This window comes from Miniopterus schreibersii (assembly GCF_964146895.1).
Source record: "Miniopterus schreibersii genome assembly, chromosome: 1".
Classification (NCBI taxonomy): Eukaryota; Metazoa; Chordata; class Mammalia; order Chiroptera; family Miniopteridae; genus Miniopterus; species Miniopterus schreibersii.
Window position 1 is genome coordinate 74,073,214 of NC_138101.1, and position 17,924 is coordinate 74,091,137.

Sequence of the window (17,924 nt, forward strand, 5' to 3'; positions counted from 1 at the left end):
AGGAAACCTACGTATATTGTGTTGCTGTAGTTGGCTGTCAGAAAGAATGATAACCAACTTCAGAGGGGATAACCCAAGAGGAATTAGATTTACTTGCTGGTCTTTTTATTATCAGTTCTCAGGTGAAATCCTTCCATGTGTTAAAAATAAAAATAAAAGAGTAGTCAACTGTGGTCTTTGGTTGTTGCAGGTATCCCTGAATTGAGGCATGAAAGTTGGCTCAGTGGCTCCTAATGATCTTTTCTCATCCTGTATTCAGCTCAACCCAAAGGGCACCCCTTCCCTCAGGGTACCTGGTCTTCCCTCAGGGGACACAGAGCAAACAGAATATCATCATGATTCTTTTTCAGGGAACATCCTTTCAAATACTGCTCTAAACACTGAATCATAAACCTCGTCTCATTCTTGTCAATGGTATTTTTTGAGCCTTCCTGTAGAACTAGGTATTTCATTTATAACATAGCCTTGAAGAAACTGACTTGCCAATCTGCCATGGGTGCAATCTGTATTAGAATCTGTCCTGAAATATCTAGACCAGAGAGTGGTATCTTGCTTCCTGCTAAAAATAACTTGTAAAGAAGAACAAGTTCTAGATGTTCGAGTGGGCTAATCATTTTGAAGGACATTATTTGCCTACATAGTATACCATCTCATCTTTGGGTTAAAAGGGGAAATTACCATTTTTCCCTAAGATTGGAGAGAAATTTTTATTTCAGCCCCCGTCCCATTTTTGGACACTGGCAGATGGGCAAGACCACCCCAATAACAGGTGACACAGCTGACATGTCTGAGAAGTTCATGTCACATCAGCGGCGTCTCTCTCTTTGACTCACTCACCTGACTCACTCTCGTCACTTGGGAAAATACGGTAAAAACACATTAACCCAACCATGCAGTGCTGACCACAGAAAATTCTGAGTTATGGGGTCTCAGGCCCTGCTCTAGAATCATGGCTAGTCCAGCCTCTTTAGCTGGTTCCTTGACATGGCAAAATGAAACCAAGTTCAAAACAAAAAACACCAAAAAACAAAGCAGGGGGGAAATGTGGTCCAGTAGGTTGTCTGCTGTCACAGCAACCCGCTTTTGGTCCAGATTGAAATCTGTAACCTGAACAGTAAAACTGTTTTGCTCCTATTATGGGGAGTGTCATATGTGCTGGAAAAAATGAGTAAGACCTGTGGAGGATAAGTTCAGCCCCACTGAGAAGTTGTGCAGCCGAAACCAGTGAGAAAGATCAGAAAATTTCTCAGGTTTTCTTTCACTGGATTATATTCAGGAAACTGCAGTGGGAAAGTGAAATTCAAGCCTAGGCAGAATTCTGATATTTAGAAAAAAGGAAAACAAAATCTTCCCAACTATTTGGAAAAAGCAGCAAATGCAGCTGACCCATTCATGTGGAAACATGTGACATTTGGTGAACGTTACACCCTGTTGACTGAGGGCAGGGCACCCTCTTATCTTTAAGACACTTGCTCTAAGGGCTCCAAGTTACTGAACTTTGCTGAGCCTGGACTGGAATCAATGGTTTCTTAGATTAAAAAATCAAAAATATGAAAAATTTTGATACTGCTCTTCTATGCTGCAATTGGGGAAACCAACACCACACGGCAAGTCATGAAGATACTTTTATCACAGACAAAATGATAATACTGTAGTAACAACTCTTCATTCAGTGCCTCCTATGTGCCAGGCACCAAACTCTGACAATACTGCAAGGTGGGTATTGTGGCTTTTTATACAAGTGAGAAAACTGTGTAACTTGGTCCAAAGTCTCATGAATAGTGATTTAAGCACAAGATTTCTCTGGTGCAAAAGTTCTGTTCCCCCTCTCTATCCACCTGCTCTCCACTGAAGGCAGCGAACTCTGGGGACACAGGACCACATTTCCCCGCCCTTCTGTGTTGGGGTGGAGCAACTGGTCTGGTTTTGCTACTGGAACATGGCCAGGGTTGAGTTGGGCCATGTATAGGCCTGCCCACAGAAGAGACAAATGGCTTTTCATGCTGGCTTTTCCGTTTGTGAGACCAGAAACCAAGGACTTCAGGTGGTGTTACCATTTAGTGGGCAACTGCTCCGCTAAGGCAAGGTTGCTACAGGAGTTAGCATCACATTCAGGGTTGCCAGACCTCAAAAATGAAAATACAGGGCACACCCAAGTGAATTTGAATTTCAGATCAACAACAAATTCTTCTTTAGTACAAGTATGTTCTGTGCAATACCTGGGACATACACTTATCTGGTACAATATTGTGATTTATGAAATAGTTGGTCTTCACCAACATTTCCTGGCTCACAGCCACCAAACCCTTTGAATTTCCTGAGTGTTAAGAGTGAGGAAGGTATCTTTTGTTAAGGAGTAACTTTAGATCCCGCCCAAGGGTGGGGCTGGTTGCCAACCCTATGATTAAAGGGTTGGAACTTTCGGCCTCATCTCCCCCATCCCTCCAGGGACAGGGCAGAGGCTGGAGGTTGAGTTCAATTGCCAATGGCCAACGACTTAGTCAATCATGACTATGTAATGATCCATAAAACCCAGGACAGCTCGTTGGCCCATTTTTTGGAGCTGCCACATTGGGGAACCAGAATGCTTTACAAGCTCTTTCATTGGGACCCCACCCTATGTATCTCTTCATCTGACTATTCATTTGCATCCTTTATTTTCATTTGTAATAAATGATAATCTATTGAGTAAATAGGTTTTCCTGAGTTCTGTGAGCTGTTCTAGCAAATTAATTGAACCTGAGGAGGGGGCTGTGGGAATCTCTGATCTATAGTCAGTCAAAATTAACAACCTGGATTTGCAATTGCCATGCTGAGTTAGAAGGGGCCGGAGCCTGGACTGTGGCTGGCATTTGAATGTACATGTGTGGGGAGTTGTGGGACGGAACCCCTACCCTGTGCTATGGAATCTAATGCTTTCTCCTGGGAGAGTATTAGAATTGAGTTGAATTCTTGGACATCCTGCTGGTGTCTGAGAATTGTTTGTTGGTGTGGGAGGACCCAACCCCAAAGTGGAATTGAGTCCAGGAACCCTATTAATCTGGCAACCCCAGTCTTCTTATATCACATCCTTGCTGTTGACTCTGCTTAGAAAGCTCTTTCCCATCATCTCCACAAATCAAAATCCTTTCCATCCTTCACATCCCAGCCCAATGCCACTTCTCTCATGAAGCTGTTCCCTACAGCCCTTTCTGTATAGTGCAGCTTTTCCATGGCTCTGATCCACTGGGCCTGTCATGCAATTCACTACAAGTCTTGCTCTTTTAGACCAGATTCTTTTTCGGATTTGAGAGAATAATTTATTATAATAAACCAGAAATATGAGATTCCACTGAAACTGGAACAACTGACAGAATATGGTTGAACTTAAACCTTCAAGGGAAATAAGAAGGTCAAACAAAGACAATGTATGGAGAAGCTCAAGACTGGTTTGGGATAAACTAAGAATTTCATTCGGCATAGGTATCTTCTGATCCCTCCCAAGCAAGTATCTGCCATAGTTCTCCCATCCCTTTCCCTTCTGAAGCATCTGTTTAACCAAATGGCTTTTCCCGCTCTATTGCAGGTGTAAGCCAACCCAACAGTACCCCTTTACACGATGCAGAGAGAAAAGTTTATAAATCTTATTCCAGGGTAGAAAGTGTGCACATACCCAACTCACCACACATTATGGGTGTCAATGTACATGGTAGCAGATTTACTCAAATCAGAGCTGCTACCATGTATAACCTGTTATGTGGCCCTGTAGCTAGGTCAATGTTCCTAATTTACTAAAACAGCAACGTAGCAGAAAGCATTTTTAAAAAATACATTTTTAAATTGATTTTAGGGAGAGGGAGAGAAACATCGATTAGATGACTTCTGCATGTCCCCTACTGGAAATCAAGCTGGCAACCCAGGCATGTACCCTGAGCTGGAATCCAATTGGGGACCTCTCCGTGCATGGGGCAACGCCCAACTGAGACACGCCAGCAAGGGTAGAATGCATTTTTGAACTCCAGATTTTCTAAACACTTCCAAGAGGCTATGAAAGTGAAATAGGACTGTATCTCAGAAACCTAGGCATTACGAAGGAATATAGACGGATTCTTTCTGGGACTTTTTCAGGGGGTTCAGAGATAAGCAGAGTAAATTTTAGAATGTCAAAGCATATATGGCAGGTGAGGGGAGGCAGAGGTGGAAAGAGGGCCGATATATTCATGTTTAAAGAGAAGTCTGGGAGAAGGTAATAAAAAACCCAAAACAACAAAACAAAACAAAACCCAAGTAAGAGGAAAAAAGGGTTTCATACAATATAGTATCGAAAAAGTAAAAGGAACACACTAAATGCACAAACTGGTGATAGGTAAGCCCATAGTCCATTGTGATAGGTCCTCCCAGCATCAATCAGGTAGGTTTCTTCTCATCTGATATCTCAAGGTCATTTACAGAAATGATAACTTTAACAGGAGTCTCTCACAGGGGGTGGGCAGGCCTTAATCACTGGCATTGGGATCTGTTTGTGCCATGTAGGCATCCAACTTGGCATCCAGGTATCCTTTTGTTTTTGACATGTTCACATCCAATAGGCTGTCCAGCTGCTCCTTGGTTAGTACAGGGCAAGCAAGGGGACCTCTCCCTCCTCCATGACCTGGGCCTCTGCCTCCAAAGCCCTCTCTTAAACCACCCTTCGTACCCTGATCTCTACCACCAATTCCAGCATGGTCCTCCACGCCCTACAGCCTCTCTCCCAGGACCTCCACGACCTTGACCACCACCTCTTCTTAAGCTTACTGGGGAAGCTACGGCTCATCCACTTCAGATCAGGTTTTGACCTCAGATCAACATCCTGCCCCTAAATAGGGTCCTCAAAGCACATCCCCCACGCAGTCTTCCCCTGAGGAAGCCTTTCTGGATTATGGGCAGGCCTCATCCTCTGATCACTCCTCTGGGCAGGGCCCCTACAGGGCGGCCTAACTGTGCCTGGATGTTACACTTATCCAGGGATTGCTTTAAGCTCTTATTTGCATGGCACCACTGTCCAGATGCCCAGCCACAGCTTGGACATAATCTTCCACAAACACTGTCCGGACTTGCATATAAAGTCTGCTTAAGTTGTGTTTGTTTTTGTTTTCAAATATGTCTTTATTGATTTCAGAGAGAAGAAGGGAGAGAGACAGAGAGAGACAGAAACATCAATGATAAAAGTCATTGATCGGCTGCCTCCTGCACACACTCAATTAGGGATTGAGCCTGCAACCCGGGAATGCACCCTGACCGGGAACGGAACTGAGATCTCCAGGATTGTAGGTCGATGCTCAACCACTGAGCCACGTCAGCCAGGCCCAGACCATATTCTTGAGGGTAGAAACAAGCTTCATGCAGTGTTCCTCACCTAGGCCAGTCATTCATTCAACAGATATTTACAGAGGGCCTACACTATGCCAAGAACAGACAGACATGAACACTGATCTTGTGGACTTCAGTTTTGTGGGACAGACAAGCATTATTGAAGCAATCATGAATAGTTATATGAAGGAATAATAAGAAGTGCTCCGACAGAAGGGCCTGCTTTTAGATAGGGGCCAGGGAAGGCTTCTCCAAGGCAGTGACACTCAGAGATGACTATAAATAGGAGTAAACCACACGGCAAGGCACGAAGAGAAATTACCAGGAAGACGGAGGTAGAAGAAAATTTAGTCTGAGGAACCGAAAGAAGGACCGTGATAGGAAGTGTGACCTAGAGAGAGGGACTCTCTACACTGATGCACAGGAGGCAAGCTGCACTGTGCGGACTTGTGGGTAGTACTACAACTGGGTTTTACTCCAAGTGAAGGATCATGAGCCAGGGAGGGACATGAGCTAATCTGCCACAGGCTTATTCAGACTGCTACATGAAAATTATATGAAAGGAAGTACAAAAGTGGAAGAAGCAAGGCCACTTAGAGGCCATTATAGTAATCTGGGTAAGAGAGTGGCCAAGTCTAGGTTTGAAAAGCGTTCACACAGTATTTCTGGTCCCACCTGCTGTCCCAGAACTTTGCCACTCCCTGTGATGAGGCGGAGTCTGTTTCCTTCCCCTTAAAGCCAGATTGCTGGGTTTAATATTGTTGGCCAGCCTTGGCAAATGGGATGTGGGGAAGTGAAAGTTCTCGTCTCTCAGCTAAGTAAAGGTGACCAACTTCCTCCTGCACTGCAACCCTCCATATGCTTACCCTGGGAACCAGCCTCCACCCTGTGAAGTTCACACCAGCTTGTATGAGAGACCCCCTGGGAGGAGCCCATGGGGAAAACTCAGGCTCTAAACAAGAGCAGCATGGACAGCCAGACACAACTGAGACCCCAGTCACTGTGGAGCAGATATGAGTCACCCCTGTCATGCCTGATCTCAATTCCTGACCCACAGAATCCATGAGCATGATGAATGGCTGTTTCACCCTCTTAAATTCTGGGGTCAGATGTCATGCTGTCACAGCACCTGGAACAAGAGGACACTGGCTGGAGCTTGTGTAGTAGCAGTGGACGTGGAGGAAAGTGGACCTATTTCAGATGCTGAAAGGAAATATAAAATTAACAAAACATTCACGGACGGGACAGAGAAGTTCTCAATTACAAAGGTTTGAAGGAAGGCCCAGAAAGAAATATTTTAAAAAATCTTTCTTTACAGCCCTGCCAGGTAGCTCAGCTGTTTACAGCATTGTCCCAATATGCCAAGGTTGCAGGTTCGATCCCCAGTCAGGGCACATACAAGAAGCAACCAGTGAATGCATAAATACGTGGAACAAAAAATTGATGTTTCTTTCTCTCCCTGAAATCAATTTTTAAAAAATCTTTCTTTACATTTTTAATTTTTCTTTATATCTTCAGAGCTTCATTTATTTGGTCTAATAACCTGATCTCAAGGATCGGTAAAATTTGTATTTTTAATGCCATTTGACCCAGTGACCTCACTTCTAGGAATATATCCTAAGAAGCCAGAAACACCAATCAGAAAGAATATATGCACCCCTATGTTCATAGCAGCATTATATACAATAGTTAAAATCTGGAAACAGTCCAAGTGCCCATCAGTAGATGAACAGATTAAAAACCTATGGTAGAGTTACACAATGGAATACTATGCAGCTATAAAAAAGACATCCTACCCTTTGAGATAGCATGGAGGGACCTGGAGAGTATTATGCTAAGTGAAATAAGCCAGTCAGAGAAAGACAAGTATCACATGATCTCACTTATATGTGGAATCTAGTGAACAAAATAAACTGACAAACAGAAAAGATCCAGAGACATTAAAGCATGCAACAAATTGAAGTGTTTCAGAGGGAAAGGGGTGGGGAAGAGATTAACCAATAAATTTATAAGCATATATGCATAGCGCATGGACAGACAATAGTGTAAGGAAGGCCTGGGGAGGAGGCAAGAAAGGGGTGGAGGGAGTCATTGTGTGGAAAAAAGGAGACATCTGTAATACTTTAAACAATATAAATAAAATCAATTTTAAAAAACCTTTATTTTTAATCTTTCTTTACATCTTAAGAGCTTCGTTTATTTGGATTAATAGCCTGACCTCAAGGGTTGGTAAAATTTGTATTTTTAATTCATTAACACCTTGGCATGGAGAAAGATAGAGACCAAGTGTTTGTTTTTTATAAATAAAATGGAGGCACCCAAGGAAGGAAGGAGAAATACAAATGGTGCCTCCATAACTACTCTGGTGTCAGCCCTTCCTCTCAATCACCTATGAATAGGAGACTGTGCTGGTGCTATTGTTATTAATGACACAATGGCTAACATTCACTGGTGCCAGGCATCACAGGCACTAGCCAATCTCCTCCTCACAATAAGCACAGGAAGGAAGTGCCATCGTTGCTCCTGTTACAGGAACCCAACAGCAGAGAGCTGAAGTTGCATAAGGTCACAGGGCTGGTAGCAGTAGCACAGAGACCCACATTCGGCTCTATGGGGATGCAGACTGTTCTCAGCTTGACACCATCTTCACAGATGGCCTCGTGTCCCTCACAACTTCAAAGTCTTAATAAGCAGGCTATTCTCTGATCCCTAGAACTTTAAAGCCTGAGATTAAGGAGTGAGTGTGTCTCTGCTAAGGATATGTGGCAGAGACCTAACTGCATCCCAACTTTACTTCTCTTCTAGGATTGTGTGACTAAGCTGTGGCCAAAGGGACTTGAATGGAAACGATACACTCACCTTCTTAAAAAAATGGGTGAGGAATGTGCTCCCACCCTCGTCCCCTTCACTGACTGATGAACAATCCTGGGCCCCAGAGAAGAGGGCCCTGTACTCAGGATGGCAGGACCAACAGGAGTCTGGTCCCACCAGGAGGCTGGTCCATTGACCTAACTCATAACAGATTGTTTTTTTGGTTTGTTTTTTTAAATATATTTTTATTGATTTCAGAGAGAGGAAGGGAGAGGGAGAGACAGAAACATCAATGATGAGAGAGTCATTTATCGGCTGCCTCTGGCACACCCCCACGTAACCTGAGCATGTGCTCTGACCGGGAATCAAACTGCGATCTCCTGGATCATAGGTTGATGCTCAACCACTGAGCCACGCCAGCCAGGCACACTAGGCTGGTTTTGCCCAGGCTCTTATGTGGGAGAGAAATAAACTCATGTTTATGCCACTGTTATTTTAGGTTTCAGTTACAGGAGCAGAATTTATATCCTAACTAATGCAGGTTACCAAGGAAGTATGAATCGAGTGCTATGGAAGCTCAGGAAAGGAATAATTATTTTTTGGAGTGAAAGTCTTTCTTTACTTGCAGAACTCTCTTACTGAGCAATTTTTGTTTGTCTAACATTAAATGATAAAACTGGGTTAGTTAAGCATAGGAAGGATGTGAGAGACCTAGAGCAATGTTCCTAGGGCCAGGATCATTTGCAAGGTGGGTTTTCTTCCTGGGTCTTTTACATATACCTGAATCTTAGTTGTGGAATTTCAGCAAAATGGGGAAAACAAGGCATATTACAGGCTGGCCCAGATGAAATTTCTAAAACTCTTGAGAGCTGCTTGAAAGTTATCACAGACTATAATCAAAATAGAAATACCCTACCCCATCCATGTTGCCTGTGTCTTCCTACACCCAGCATTTTAGTTATTAGCTTCTTGTAATGTCCATATCTATTCAAGAGGCTTTAAAAAAAAAAAAAAAGGAGATCTATAGGTTATTTCTGCAATGTTGTAGTCTGGTGTGTTTTTTTCACCTATAAATGTATACCAACAATTTTATAGTTACTATCTGAATTTTGTATAGAGATAAATAACTCAATATAAAAAGGACTTTTACAAATCAACAAGACAAACAAAACACCAGTCAAAAGATAATGCAAGAGATGGATTTCATAAATGGTCCCAACCTATGGCTTCTCTGTATCCAGGGACTAGGTGGTGCCCTGCCACACTGACACTGGGCTTTGTCCAATGGGATCGGAGTATCTACACAAACAGAGCAGAAAGCAGAAAAGCACCTGACTATTTCTCTTTCCCCTGCCATGGTCATGAAAATAAGCCTGGGCCAGCCTGACAGAAGAAGACCACAGGAGGCACAGCCAACTCCATCCTAAGCCAGCCAGCTTGAGTGACCCACCAGCTGACTGCAGACGCGTGAGTGAGCCCAGCTACTGGCTGAGCTCAGCTAGGATCAGCAAAACCACTCTGTTGGTCTGTAGACTCTGAGTTGTTGCGTTAAGCCACTGAGTTTTGGGGGTAGTTTGCTTTTAAGCAGTAGCTAACTCTTACAGATACAAAAAAAGGGAGATATATAGATTATTTCTACAATGCTGAAAAAGAAATAAAAATGGCCAACAAACAAATCTAAAGATTTTCAATCTGATTCATAATTAAAGAAATATAAAACTAAATCAATGAGACACTATATCAAGTCAGTAAAAATGAAGAGTGGTAATGCACAGCTTTGGTGAAGGCGTGGAGGAATCAGCACTTTCATACATAGTAGACTGTGGAGGTATTTTGGCGATACCAAGTCTGGTGGGTGGGCATGGCACTAAAGATCCATTCCAACCTCCTTTTATGTGATTTCTTACGTTGCAAAAGCCTTGAAGTTATAAACTACATTTCCCAGGCTCTCTTAGAGGGAGATTTCTGGATGTGAACTGGATTCTGCTAATGGCTTCAGTTTGAAGAGGAACCCACCCGTGCTCCTGCTGGCAGACTCTGCTAGTCTATAGTCCACACTGATAACTAAGCTCTGCTGCCTCTCCTCCACTCTGTGAAGGTCTCTGGAGCACTAAATCCCGCACAAGGGTCAATTAGCACTGCAACCTTTGTTTCTTTGTTTCAAGTGCCCTGGGTATGCCTCTAGGCTTTGAGTACGCACTGAGCCTTTGCAGCCTGGGAAGAGGCAACAAGAGATTAGCTGAACAGGAGGTTGGCTGAAATGCCTGCACTCAGGTCAGATAAGGCACAGTGGTAGAGCCTGGGTGGCTGATAACGTAATTATTCCCCAGTGTTTTTCTTGGGAATGCCTAGGCCTGTCCACATTATACAGTGGATTGTTGTAAAAGCTTTATGATAGGCCTTTGTCACACGCACCAGGCAAATCCTTCCTGTTTAGCTAAGGCCAGAGGCCAGTCCTCACTTCTACCTTGTTTTTTTGTAATAAAAAAATCACAGCACTCAGGAAACTGGCTCAGGAAAGCAATTTTAAGAAACCTAAAAACTATCAAATATATATATCATTGTTATTCATTACTGTAGAAACTGTAACACACATATTCCATAAGTCCCACACCCTCCAAATACTGATGTTAAATGAAGCATGGGGGTGGCTTCCACCTTAAACGTCCTCATATCATTAGCCTCTCTTCCCTTCAAAATGTTCCTTCCGTACCTGGAGCTTAGCCTCCCCCAACTGTCTGTAGGACCTGCTCTGTCAAAGAGCCTTTGCTCTCTCACTGCTTCAGTTTTCTCCCACCACTGAATTCTTCTCCATGTCTCACCTGTTCTACAAAAACCTATACTGTCAAACTACCTTCTTATGTATTTCTTTTTCTTCACCGCTCAGCGCATCCGAAGAACACAGGCCTGCTCAGGCCCCTCCATATCCCCAACCCGTTGCTCAGCCTCGACCTTCCGGGAACAGGATCCAATAGCCTTCCTTTAGTCCTCGCTCCCTACATGCTTACCTTACCAAAAACAAAAATGACAACATGAAAGAATAAATGGACAACAATATGATGGAGTACTAAGAAGAGATTAAATTAAAAGTTCACAAGTTTTGAAGAGCATTAAAATATGCTTGCAATATAATGTTAGAAAAAAACTTGCATATATAGCATCATTTCAACTATATGCATTTAAAAGACTAAGGAAAAAAGTAGTAGTGACTCCTTAGTGGAATTATAAGTTATTTTTGTTTTCTCCTTTATTTGTTCTATATTTTACAATGAGCCTTAAAAGAAATCTGGGAGGGGGGCAAGAGGGGGTGGAGGGGGGCAAATAGGGGGAATGGGGGACATCTGTAATTGTGTCAACAAAAAACTGGGAGATTAAAAAAGGACCGTTCTCTGGCCTGCCACCTGCTGGTGAATTCTAGCAACAACATGGTTAAGTGCCTGACCCTCCCTATCGCATTACCTGAGCTCCCTTCACAAAGAGTTTTGGGTTTTTTTTGGTCTGAGTTTTGTAATTTCTTATCCATTTTGTAATCTCTTTTCTATTTTTGTCTTGTAAATACTTTCTTATATAATTTTTTTGGTAATTAATATGTGAGGTCCTGGCTATTTTCAAATGTTTATAATTCTTACCAATTTGTATCTCTTCCCAGGGCTTCTGCCTGATCAATCTCAGGGACAGTCACAATTGACCAAGTGCTCCTGCAGGACCAGTCAAAAACTTTGAGGAAGCAACTCTTGGTTAAGGGACTGAACCCTGGTGAGCATGCAGGTGTGTTCTCTGGAGGGGAGACTCGGTAAGCCACCGGCAACAATCAATGCCCTTGGTCACGTGAGTGGGAGCTCAGGGCTGTGTGGAGGATGGGTTTGAAGAGAACAAGACCAGAGCAGGAGTAACAATTAGGAGACTTCTGCAATAGTGGTCTGGACAAGAGTCTGAGGGCTTGAACTGGGGAGTCTTAGTAGGGCTGGGATGGAATAGATTGAGTGGGGCTTCCTGCTGAGCAAGAGTCAGATTCCTGCTTTCCAACTTGGGTGACTGAGTGATTTACAGTGTCATCAAGTCAGGCAGCAAGCACAGGCAACATAGCAGGTTAAAGGGAAACCTAGGTCTTGACTAAATTTAGTGTGGTACAGCCTTAGAATTCTATGCAAAAAATGTACAGCAGGCAGTGGAAAATAAAGGTTAGAGAATGGAGTGTCATCAATATTAGAGTGCAGGTGAGATGAGGAGAATGGATGAGATGGTTCTGGGAGCATATGCAAAATATAGACAACAGTGAGTTGGAGACAGAAGCAGGCACACTAGCACTTACAGGACAGGCCCTAAAAGAGGAGTTCCTGATGGAGACAAAAAAGGAAAAGTCAGAAAGAAAATCCTAGGAGAGTGTTATGCAGGTGACAAGAACAAGCTTCTAGAAGGTGGGAGTGATGGATGATTAAACTGAACAGATCAGTAACATGAGGGCTAAAACTATTACTTGACTTGGCAACTGGAAAGTCACTGGTAACCTAACTGAGAAAAACTTGCACAGAGTAGCAGCTAGGAAGCTGGACTGTAGCAGGCTGAGCAGTGCCCACGAGTTGATGGAACCAAGGGTAGCTTCTTTAAAGAAGTCTGTGTAAGGAAAGACGCTTGGGATGGAATAATAATTAGGAGGGGCTGCATCATGCAAGGGCCAAGGGATGAAATGAGACCATCTAGGTAAGGTGCTCAGCACAGTATCTAGGATGTATTAAGTGCTGAAGAAACATGAATTGTTACCACTCACTTGTTGACCATATAATTTCAAACCTTACTACTCACCAGGCTCTGCTCTGGGTCAGTAGATTTAGTAAGTAAATGAGACAAAAGCCCTACCCAAGGAGCTGACATTCCAGTGGGGAGAAAGACAAGAAACAAAATAAGTAACTTAAAATATATAGTATATTTGATAGTTGTAAATGCAAAGGAGAAAAAAAGAACTGAAGAAAGCAGATATAAAATGCTGAAGGAGAAAACAAAATTTTAGATTGGGTGGTCTGGGAGGGCCTCAGTGGGGTGACTTTTAAGACCCAAAGATGTGAGAAAAGTACCTATAACTAGAAGTAGGGAATACTACTAATTATTATCACTATTGTCATTAGCATTTTTAATACATCATTACAGTAAGATTGTTATTACATCTACACTACTATCTTTGCCACAACTGACGTTATCATTACTGCAATCTCTGGAACTCCTGGGAACAAATGTGTAACCAGATATTCCCTCATTGCTGCTAGTACAAGTGGGTATAGCAGAAGCAAAGCCACAGGTGCAAAGGGGTCTCACATGCAGTCCCTGCAAATAAAAAGGTGCTTCACATGTATGCAGAGGGGAGGAGGTGGCCAGCATCAGACTGATCTTCCATCCCACCTGCACATAACAGGGCTGTCTTCAGACCCAAAGGGCAAAGACACAGATGTCTCTGAAGCCACAGGAAATGCAACTGTAGCTTGAAGCAGTGCAGATGCAGTGTGTGATGTAGAGATCACAAGACAGATTATATAATCAAGTTGTGTTACTACCAGATGTTTATCTGGTTGTTGGGGATAGGACTCAGCCAGCTGGGAATAATAAAGAACTGGAATTCCTGGCTGTTCACCCAGCCCAGCTTACTGCTGGGAACAGCTGGGTGTGTGACAAGCTCTCATGGGGTTACACTGAACAGGGAAGTTAGGTCTTGCTTGTGATGGACACATTTGATCTTTCAACAGATTGACTTGGACTAATTACTAACTAGAGAAAATGATTAAAAAAAAGGAAAAGAATCCAAATGCCCAAGGACCCATCCTATCTTCAATGTTTAAATTGCTACAAATTTCTTAAAAGGTACAACATCAAGTATTCATTCCTTCACAATCATAGGTTTCGGTGGCAGATGGCATGTGACAGGAAACGTGACCTGTGGGCTTTAACAAGAAACCCTATTCCTTAACTGAGGTAACAGAAAAGTTTTGAAAATATCTTAGATGCATTTTTTAGGTGTATTTAGGTGTATTTATTACTCGAAGGCAGTCAATACAGAACTTGTCTAAAAAAACAAACCATAAAACAGCTTACCTAGCAGTGCTTAGAAAATAGATACAGAAGTTTTCATTAATTTCTTGCAAATGTTTGTGTAAATAAAACAGACTGTAAGCAATTCTGGCTACAAAACCAAATTAAACCATTGTAACAACCAAGAAAATGCCTATGAAAGAAAGTAAACAGGCCAATTATTTATGGCTCAAGCTAATAGCAATATGTTATATTTTTAATATTATTATTGCCTTACCATATGATATTTACTATAAAACGTTTCACATATATGTACACATACATGTATACTATATTATATTTATGCACGTTACATGCTTCTCTAAGGAGCTCAGACACTGACTTCACAAACATCATCTAAGTCCACCTGAAGGCCATAACATGAAATGCAGGTAAGGAGAGATTTTGAGTCTGCCCGTCCTCCATTTAGGAAGCCAGCGTCCACATCCTCTGGGAATCTCAGCTGCAGTGGAGAGTGCAGGGGAGGGAGGGCAGAGAACACAGGCTATCCGCAGACTTCACTGAATCTGGTAATGACTTAGCAGTAACATATAAGTTACCATGAGTTTTACTGCCTTTCTTTAGAAACATCCTCATGCCATCACACTGTGGCTGAAGTATTGAAGGATGTCTGCACTCTGTGTGAGCTGCTGAGCCAGGGTGCCCGTGACGTCTGGAGAGTCCCTCAGCCCAGACCGCAGAAGAAACTCGACGCAGGCCACATGCTGACCCGCGCAGGCCAGGTGCAGGGCTGAGCAGAGACAGAAGTCACACAAACTTAGTGCATGACCCACAAAGCAATACTGACCAGACCAGTAGTCTGCTCCTAACAAAAATACTGATTCTTTCAATTGTACAAATTTTATATTTCCATAATCCATCTGTATGACTTTGCCTATACTAGATTAAAACATTTTTCCTTTTAAGCTAATTGGGCTAGAAATGGCTTAAAAATAACATGACCAACTGAAGAGGATTCAAGAGACTTGTCTAAAGCAACAAAGTCAGTTTATGAGGAATAGGAGACTTTAAATGTTATAAAAAACATTTTCAAAGTTTTGTGAAATCTCCGTGTAAGTAAAAATATCACCATGAATAAAAATGATGTGACAAAAAGAAAAATGGCTGACAAATCTTCCTGTTCTGGTTAGAAATTAGTGCTGAAAAATCTCTGGCTTCTGCTCCCATCTTTAGGAGAAAGTCTATATCCCTGGACTTAGTGACCATCCTCTGTGGTCTGAAAGTGAGTATTTAGTTATCTATGAAGCATCATGAAGCTCCCACTAAACTCCTGAAGGATGGCCACTGATGCAGAGAATGTCACTGAGGTTTATTCTAAAGTCTGAGTTTAAAGAATTAACTCTGAAAATATCCTTCTGAGCCCTAAATTGAGAAAATTATTATGATTATAGTTTTTAAATACACTTCAAAGAGAGATGACCTATGAAGAATCTATAGACTACCTGAATAGCTGGTGGCATCATGGATGAAGACAGAAAGTACTTTTATGTCACTTATATTGTTGCAGTTTAAAATAATAAAAATAATAATAACAGAAATAGTAATGAGTAGTAGTCATAATCATTGCCATGGTAATAGCAATAGTTCTATTTGGAGATGTTATTTTAAGGAAAAGTTGATGAGCTAGAAGAATATTAAAACCAATGTTTTTAAAAGTCCATGTATTGTTTACATTCTGTTAATTTCTTTTTTTCCATTTTTATTAAATTTATTGGGGTGACAATTGTCAAAATGAACATATAGGTTTCAGGTGTGGGTTCCTGTGTTACAAGATCTGTACATTGTTCTGTGTGCCCACCACCCAAAGTCATATCTTCTCCCATCACCATACATTAAGACCCCCTTCACACCCCAATTAATAATTTCTAAGGCACAAAGAAGTCATACCTGATCGATTTCTTTCATCCTTGGAGTTGATGTCAGCACCCAAGGATATGAGCGTCTGAACTGTGCTCACATGTCCTTCCTGAGAGTTGAAATAAACTCATTATCATTGTGACAAGGACCTTTAAACATAAACACTAATGTATATATTAGGTCATTTCCTAAAATACTTAATTGCTAAAACTATATTTTCATATCTAAAGGAAAAGTCATTACATCACTCTCAAACTCCAGAATAAATTATTAAAGATAGGTTTTGGTGATATTCAGTTATGAGAATATAGATGGTCAACTTTGGAGGCCAAATTATCGACTAATACAGTTGGATTTCTTTCAGTGTAATGAGTATAAATGTTGTGATTTACACAGAAACAAAATTCCAAATTCTCCCAAGCATACACACTCCTTGCTAAAATCTTTAAGGCAGAGATAAACTAGAAAAGATGGCCAACCTCTCCTAGCTAGGACTCTCATCATAGCTGGCCAGCATTATCACTCATGAGGCAATTTATACACTGTCTAGCCAATTAGTCCGTTAGTATGTGGTGAGACTAAAATCAAGGTTGTAGGTTCAGTCTTCCTAGGGTGGACCCACCAGTTTTTCTCCTGCTGTGGCCACAGATCCTTCTCTTAGCCCACTTATTTATCTACCCACTTTCTCATAGGGGAACATAGGAAAGAGTGTAGTTATTAGAAAACATTCTTGTTGCTAGAAAAACAAGTAAAGGCAAGTAGCCAATCATGTTAAAGTTAAAAAGCAAAAGACTCCTAGCATTTAAAACAGGAAGATATAAGCAGCTACTTCTGTAGTGAATACTTTTTGCATGTCATAAATATTTTATACATTGGAGAGGCCAGAAAATGCAATTCCCTTGCCTCAGTTAAAGAAATTTTAACTTCTGAAATCTACCATAAGGATAGAGAACTAGGAATTTAATACAATGGATTTTTATGGCTTCAAATAACACCATTCTTGAAGACAAAAAAAGGGCAGGAGGAAACATAAAGACCAGGCATTATATGGAATAAAGGGTGTTTCCAGTTCTTACCTAGCAATAAATAAAGGCAAGTTTCTATTTAAAGCAACACCGGCTTCAGAACCATGAACATTTTAGAAGCATATCATGAGCAATTTCTTTCCTCCACAGAGATGGAGCCAAAGAAGTAGGACTGTGGAGCTATTCATCAGTGAAGTACAGCAAGCCTAAGAAAGCAGAAACACCCTTATGAAAAGAAACAAACCTTAGCTGCATAATGAAGTGCTGTGAGGTGGGTTGATGTTGCTCTCATGTCTACATCAACGTCAAGTTGAGAGACCAAGAATCGGATGGCTTCATTCTGACCAGTGACTGCTGCCCTGTGTATAGCTTGGGCCCCCAGGGAATCCTCAGCAGAAATGCAAGCCTAGTAGATTGGGGAGAGACAGGAACAAAAATAAGCAGGAAACCTGGGTCCATGGACCTTCTAACATTTTAGCTAAACTTTGTTGTCTGACATTTTTCTGGGCCTATGTTATATAGCTTTTGTCAGATTCTTAAAGGACTCTGTAAATTGAAAAAAAAAAAAAAAGTTAAGATTCAATGTTCTCAAGTGTACCAAAAGTGCACTCAGTGAGAAGTTTGTTATTACTATAAAACAGCTACTGTTTATTGAAATGTTACTTTGCTGCCACAGCCGGATAGGGTAGCTCAGTTGGTTAGAGCATCAACCTGATACTCCAAGGGTGTGGGTCTGATTCCCAGTAAAAGCACATACAAAAATCAACTAATGAATGCATAAGTAAGCGAAAGAAATCAATGTTTCTCTTTCTTCCTCTCTCTTGC

General features: G+C 41.8%; 1 protein-coding gene and 1 pseudogene across 6 annotated transcripts in view; both read right to left on the bottom strand.

The window, feature by feature from the left end:
* Positions 1–17,924, bottom strand: part of ANKRD16 (ankyrin repeat domain 16) — a 53,004-nt gene that overhangs the window by 26,550 nt on the left and 8,530 nt on the right. For 4 of the 5 annotated variants that reach the window (XR_013997868.1, XR_013997869.1, XR_013997870.1 and 1 more), the window contains exons 5-6: positions 17,344–17,505; positions 16,105–16,183 (exon numbers count right to left, since the gene is read on the bottom strand). Coding sequence is in view for 2 of the 5 variants with exons in the window: in XM_081124077.1 (XP_080980203.1) it covers positions 16,105–16,183; positions 17,344–17,505 (241 nt within the window). In the remaining 3 variants the exon portion in view is untranslated. Of the gene's footprint in view, positions 1–11,717; positions 14,948–16,104; positions 16,184–17,343; positions 17,506–17,924 lie in introns of those variants that run through there. The other variant, XM_081124076.1, reaches the window with a different exon arrangement.
* LOC308562730 (chromatin target of PRMT1 protein pseudogene) lies at positions 4,476–9,064 on the bottom strand (annotated as a pseudogene). Its single transcript has 2 exons — positions 9,056–9,064; positions 4,476–5,088 (listed from the first exon to the last, which is right to left on the bottom strand). The product of its transcript is annotated as a chromatin target of PRMT1 protein pseudogene (transcript).